Below are 6643 nucleotides of genomic sequence, written 5' to 3' on the forward strand. Positions count from 1 at the left end.
TATTCTCAACTTCATTCTTATAATTTTTGAATGCTTCTAAGCCTACATCTTTGCCTTTTAATAAATACACATAACAATATCTATTGTAATCATCAATGAAAGGAACAAAGTACTTTTTACCTCCTCTAGTTTGCACGAATTCTAAGTCACATATGTCACTGTGAATTAATTCTAGAGGTATCGTGCTTCTTTCCATTAAATAAAAAGATAACTTTGTCATTTTAGCTTCAACACTTATTTCATATTTATGTGTTGGATCAACATTAAATGTATAGATTTAAATTTATAAGCGTCGCAAAGTATTATAATTTACATATCCAAGTTTAACATGCCATAAATTGGAACACTCGACCAAATAAGCAGAATTTATAATTTTATTGTCATTGAATTCACGGTATATAGCCATTGCATTCATTTTGAATAAACCATTCTTTATGAACCCTCTTCCTATGAATTGATCATTTTTTATCAATACATATTTATTTGACTCAACACTAGCCTGAATCTAGTTTTAATAAGAGCTGACCCTGACACTAAATTCTTCCGAATGTCGGGAATATGAAGCACACCAATTAGTGTCACTTCTTTTCCTGATGTCATCTTTAGTATCACTTTGCTAAGACCAATAATGTTGAAAGTTGAAAATTTTCCCATGATTAGTTTTCTCCCATTAATAGGGGTATAAGTTAAAAATTAGACTTTACCCGAGCGAATGTACCGTGTAGCACCAGTATCGACCCACCACTACCTTGGATTATCCACCAAGTTGGCTTCAAATACAATGGCAGTCAGGTCTAATTTTGATATATCTATTGGCACTGACTTATCTTTAGTCATGTGCACTTGAGTGACTTTCATTAGACTTTGGCAGTCTTTGGCCTTGTGATTCGGTCTGCCACAATTGTGGCATGTTCCTTGGAACTTCTTGGCCCTCCCTTGGCTCTGCCCTTTGCTGGGATACTTTCTTTTCTTGCTAGTGTTTGGTTTCATCATATTTGCCTTTGTTAATACAGGTCTTTTTATTGATTCTGATTGCTTGCGATTATCTTCTTCAATTCATAGTCTTACAATCAGATTCTCAAGTCCCATCTCCTTTCACTTATGCTTTAGATAGTTTTTGAATTCCCTCCACGAAGGTGGAAGTTTCTCAATTATTGTGACAACTTGAAAGGACTCATTCATTGTCATGCCCTCGACATGCAGATTATGTAGGATCAACTGCAACTCTTGGACTTGAGATGTCACAATTTTGGTATCAAACATCTTGAAGTCTAAGAATTTGCCAACGATGAATTCCTTTAATCCGACATCTTCTGTTTTGTACTTCCTTTCGAGAGATTCTCATAACTCCTTTTCAGTTGTCATTGGAATATACACGTTATATAATGTGTTATCCAAGCCATTAAGGATAAAGTTGACATAAGAAGTCACTATGTCTTTAGGCATCATATGCCACCCTCTTTCCTTTATCAATCTCGCCTTGAGATATAGAGGGGGCATCTTCACGTATAAACCTCATAAGGTTCAACGTAGTTAGGTAAAATAGCATCTTTTGCTGTCATCTCTTGAAATCAGTATTGTAAACTTCTCCAGTTTTTTGCCATGCGCCGGTGGAATAGGCGCATCCTTTATCAGTCTTGCCTTGAGATATAGAGGGGGCATCTTCACATATGAACCTCACAAGGTTCAACGTGGTTAGGTAAAATAGTTTTTTTGATGCCATCTCTTGAAATCGGTATTGTAAATTTCTCTAGTTTTTCGCCATATGCCGATGGAATAGGAGTCATTGATGATGAATCTATCAAGATTGCACAGAAAAATTCATCTTAAAATTGTTGGGATCTGGTGGTGATACAATCTGAGCGTGGGCAAATGACGGTATGACATCGCTTTAGCAAAGTCGAGGCTAGAGTTAGACTCTATCTCTTTAAGATGAATTTGCCCCGCACACGGTGTTCACGGAACACGACAGTCGTCTCCCAAGATACAATGACTTTATCTTGCGATAGCAGCACTGCAAATTGCAAGACCTCTGAACCGAAAAAGCTTCTCGAACTCTCCAAATGTAAGTATGGAATGCAATGCTTGCTTTGAATTAGAATGACTTGAGTGAGTGAAATGAGAAAGAGAGGGGGTTTATTTATACTAAGTGAAAGGGTATAAAAACTTCTTGATTCAATTAGATCTTAACCATCCAACTTGAATTGGATGGTTTAAATTACATATTTTCCTAAGAGATACAATGTCTCTTCATTTGGATGTCAATCAATAGCTGAGATTGAGCCATCCAATGGACATTTATTCCTTTTCAAATTGATAATCCAAATTTATCATTCTTAATCTAACGATCTAAATTTAATTTTTATTCAAATTAGGTTTCTAATCATACTCTCCTTTTCCATTTAAAATTTCCTTTTCTATTTAAAATTTCATTACGACATAGATACAAGTATATTGATTTTTAATTAGCTTCGGATAAAACTAGTTAATGGATTTTAAAAAAATTCGAATGACTTCCATTCAAAATCAATACTCCTAAAGTTATTTGAATTTAACAATGTAAATTAAGAATAATAATTTTTTTTAATGAGAAAGGAGTATATATAACTCCACCCATGGCAAAATTTTTTTTATCAATTTCCAATCTAGATAAAAGAGGAGAGTTATGTTAGATTACTAAGACAAATGTTAAATGAAAAGGAGCTGAAGTATAATAGAAATGAACGGTTTAATTTTTGATATTATAAAATTAGGTAAAAAAAAAATCTCAAAACCGCATGGTTCAGTAAAATAATGTCGATGAATATTTGTTTTAGATAAATATAGAAAAGCCTGAAATCCTTTTTTTTCTTCTTGATGATGATAAATCATTAAGCTACATCTTTTATTATGTCTTTCAAACGAGAGTAAAACATCTTTTTATGCCGAAGAAATCCAAATGACTAGAATTCCACTGAAATGGCATTGCCAACTAAAGCTTGGCATCTCTTCCACAGAAAAATTAAGGTTTAACCCTCTCTTCGAGCTTTATCAGATCCACTGGTTTCCTCCTGTGACTTCCACATGATATCCTTCAGCCCCATTGATAAATTTTTGAAGAACTAGACATCGACATCATGAACAACCGAAAATGAGAGTTAGTTAACTCAAACAAAGACACTTCATCCCGCTCAAACATTACGAATTCATGGCTTACTTTTGCCTCACCTTGTGAAATTCGAGTGTATCGCCTTTGGCCTTGCGAATCTCCACGACATGCAACAAAGGTGCCACTTCGAAAACCTTCAGAGCAAGAACTTTCAATCTTGGGGAATGCGGTATGCCTAAGTAAAATAACTGAACATGGTCTTTTACCTCGGTCGCGATGGCTAGATGCCCCTTTCTTCCTGATTTTTCTCCTTGCAGCTTCAGCTGAGATAGATGAGTAAAGAACCATGGTTAGAATTACAATTCTGATAGAACAGATTGAGCACTAAAATGACAATTATGACAAAGATGAGTAGCACTACAATGAATTAGATAGGTGAAACATACCTTGTAGTTTTGCTTTTTAACATCAAAATCCATTGGTTTACATGCCTCTTCAATTTTAAAAAGTATCTCGTTTGCAGGATGTTTCGATGTAAACCTTGTTTCTCTCTTGACCAGACCCTATAAAACGAAAATCTCTAGTAATAGTGTTAACTGAGAGTTAACAAGATGTCAAATGCACACTAGGAAGATAGGACCTATGAACAATTGCAACTCTTTCATGTTCCGTTCTTAGAAAAACACTTAGCATGAATTTATGCAATTGCAATCGCGAAATAAAAGAAAATAGTTGAGCAAATGCTCATGTTTTATTGAATAATCACCAGTTGCTTCTCAAAAAGGATGCCCAGATCAAGACCCTGAGATGTTGAGATAAGGTCAAACGCATTCATTACAACCGGCCTTTCCTCACGTCTCTCAACCACAATGTTTGTTGCCTCCTGTAAATAGAAGAGTTAGTACATGGTTCAAAATAATAGAACAGTTGAGGATGAGTAAGTGCTACCCCTGATTCGTTGAAGATTGCATCAACATCATCTAGACTAACTTCTGTTGTCTCAAACTGAGGAGGCTGATATCCCTTCTTAAACCATTCATTCTCGATGATTTGGGAAATGGTGATGCGCTGCAAAGTAGCTGCATTATAATCGGGAGTATATGCAAACTTCGACTTATTGTTTGATAATTTTTCAATCATTCTCAAGAAAGCTTCACAAAAACAACTTACAGTTTGGGGATTAGTATCTAGAATTCGCTTGATAAGTTTCTTGGCACTTGTAGAGAACCAATTTGGACAGGAGAAGTCTGCTTTGAAGATCTGCAATGTCTCCATAAGCATCAGTGGCCGATTCATAAGGTACACCAAACGAACTCGGTTAATTAATATCTGAGAAAACATTGTAACAAGCCACCTTTTTGTATAGTGACATCAGATTGGATCCTTCAAAAGGCAAATAACCTGCCATGAGAATGAAAAGAATTACACCACACGACCATATATCTGCCTTAGCCCCATCATAACCTTTGTCCCTGATCACCTTCAAGAATTCATACGAAGCGAAGAAACTTTTGAGTAGATGGAAGAAAGAAGACTGACTCTACAAATTTGAAGCTAAATTTCACCTCCGGAGCAACATAGTTTGGAGTACCGCATGTAGTGTAAAGTAATCCATTCTCCTATAGTGAAAAGTTAGACAAGCGTCGTGAGACTTGCCCACCCATTACTTAATTTTTGAAATAGTGCTCAGTTATTCTAGTTCATTGCAAAATGGATAGTCAACAATCCATGTCGGTATTGAGAACTTACATGAACTTGCTGAGGTAGTGCACTAAGTCCAAAATCTGAAATCTTAAGAACACCATTAGTATCCAACAACAGATTTTCAGGCTGTTCCAAGAAAGAGAGCAAAAACAATCATAAACAAACATTGCATGCAAATTTAGCATTTCTGCAATGCTAACAGAATGAGACACAAAACTATTGTTAACCTTCAAGTCGCGGTGGAAGACACCTCTACTATGACAGTAATCTACAGCATTGATTAATTGTTGAAAGTACTTTCTAGCTTCTTCTTCCTTTAACTTTCCCCTACGAGCCTAGGCAACGAGTCTTCAAGTGTTATATGTATGCCACAAATTCTCAAAGTATGGCAGGTCTGCCAATTACTATCTTACAATTTTGTCAAAGAGTTCACCGCCATCTACGAATTCCAAAACTAAGTATATTTTTGTCTTGCTGGCTATGACCTACAAAATGAGATTCAAGTAGTCAGATATCAATCATCTCTTTGACGAACCATAAATGAACTAATGAACTATATATCACTATTAGTAAGGAAAATCTCAAATATGAGTATACAAGGGACAACAAAGGGAAATCACTATACCAAAGCCAACTCAGATTTGTGCCTCACCTCATATATCCGAATGACATTTGGATGCCTAATCAGTTTCATAGTTGAGATTTCATGTTTTATCTGCGCATCGATAATTATCCATCATAACCGTGACAAAAAATTATGCATCTCATTATAGAAGTTAATTACTATATCACTAAATTATGGGATTCATACAATGCATTAAACTACAAGTCATGGTTCTGCAAATGAATCACAATGATAAAGTTAGCTACCAAACGGAGAATTTGTTCCTACTTCATCAAAGATTACTGAAAAAACACATTGCCTTTGGGGAAATTGCAGTCCCATGAACACCCATGAGAAAAGCTTCGTGTAATATGTTAGATTAATTGCTTTGGTCTTACTTGGCTCATGAAAGTAAACACAGAGGCGAGATCAGTCAACTAGTAAATGGAACAAGATTTTAAGTTTTTGGTTCATTTTTGTTAAACCTGGCCAACCATCTTATGCCGCAAGATCTTGTCTTTGTCGAAGATCTTGATGGCCACGCTCTCCCCGGTCTCCACGTCCTTGGCGAACTTGACCTTAGCGAAGGTGCCCTCGCCGAGCGTCCGCCCGAGCTCGTACTTCCCCAGCCTCGTCCGCCCCACTGACTCCATCCCTTCGCCGGCGCCCCGCCTTCCCTAGCGCAAAAACACGAGGCAAGCTGCGCCAATCGCCTCCTCCCAGCTTCGTCGCTCAAGTCAAGCTCTCCCCTTTTCGAAGCGCTGCCACACCCGCGATTCCTCCGCGTTCATCGCCCCGCCGCGCCAGTGGATTTAGCTGCTGAGCTAAGAGAAGATTCGCTGGTGGAAGCTGAAGAACCATGGGAGAAAGGGCCTGCAGCATTCGACGAGCGCATCAATTCCCTCCTGAATTATTAATTTCCATTTTAAAAATACTTTGATTTTAGTGCCGGTGATTTTTAAATTGAAATTATTGAGGTATTTTTTATTGCATTATTAGTAACGTTGAGTAGTTGAGGACATCCAATTAAATAGGCTCATTAAATCAATTAAATGATTTTTTTTCATTTCAAAATATTTTCAGTCAACTCAAGATCTATAAAAATATTTAAAGTCAACAAAGTAAATCTTAATTTTTTAATTAGCACGGGATATCCTATCTTTGGCATAGATTAATTCTAAAAATGATTAATTTAATTTTATGAAAAATTTTCATCAGTTTTGGAACAACATCAAATGGTATTTGTT

General features: G+C 36.4%; 1 protein-coding gene across 3 annotated transcripts; it reads right to left on the reverse strand.

The window, feature by feature from the left end:
• Positions 1-2825: 2825 nt before the first annotated feature.
• Positions 2826-6299, reverse strand: LOC122001510 (CBL-interacting protein kinase 23-like). 3 transcript variants are annotated; one of them, XM_042556283.1, is made up of 14 exons: positions 5882-6299; positions 5445-5507; positions 5206-5277; positions 5020-5127; positions 4838-4918; positions 4654-4707; positions 4443-4568; positions 4259-4348; positions 4037-4156; positions 3855-3971; positions 3535-3651; positions 3355-3411; positions 3208-3282; positions 2826-3101 (listed from the first exon to the last, which is right to left on the reverse strand). In XM_042556283.1, the coding sequence occupies exons 1-14, from the start codon at positions 6047-6049 to the stop codon at positions 3009-3011; spliced, it is 1341 nt and encodes a 446-aa protein (XP_042412217.1). In that variant the 5' UTR covers positions 6050-6299; the 3' UTR covers positions 2826-3008. The 3 variants fall into 3 exon arrangements, with proteins under 3 accessions (XP_042412217.1, XP_042412218.1, XP_042412219.1); XM_042556284.1 differs by having other exon boundaries at positions 3197-3282; XM_042556285.1 differs by lacking the exon at positions 5445-5507.
• Positions 6300-6643: the final 344 nt, after the last annotated feature.

Source organism: Zingiber officinale, chromosome 7A (assembly GCF_018446385.1).
Source record: "Zingiber officinale cultivar Zhangliang chromosome 7A, Zo_v1.1, whole genome shotgun sequence".
NCBI classification, from domain to species: Eukaryota; Viridiplantae; Streptophyta; class Magnoliopsida; order Zingiberales; family Zingiberaceae; genus Zingiber; species Zingiber officinale.

What these genes read in the sequence shown, in the direction of transcription:
- LOC122001510 (XM_042556283.1), bottom strand. Translation starts at nt 6,049, where the DNA reads ATGGAGTCAGTGGGGCGGACGAGGCTGGGGAAGTACGAGCTCGGGCGG. An exon ending in GGCATAAGATGGTTGGCCAG is followed by an intron (nt 5,508 to 5,881) that starts GTTTAACAAAAA and finishes ATCGATGCGCAG; the next exon opens with ATAAAACATGAAATCTCAAC. An exon ending in TCTTCCACCGCGACTTGAAG is followed by an intron (nt 4,919 to 5,019) that starts GTTAACAATAGT and finishes TTCTTGGAACAG; the next exon opens with CCTGAAAATCTGTTGTTGGA.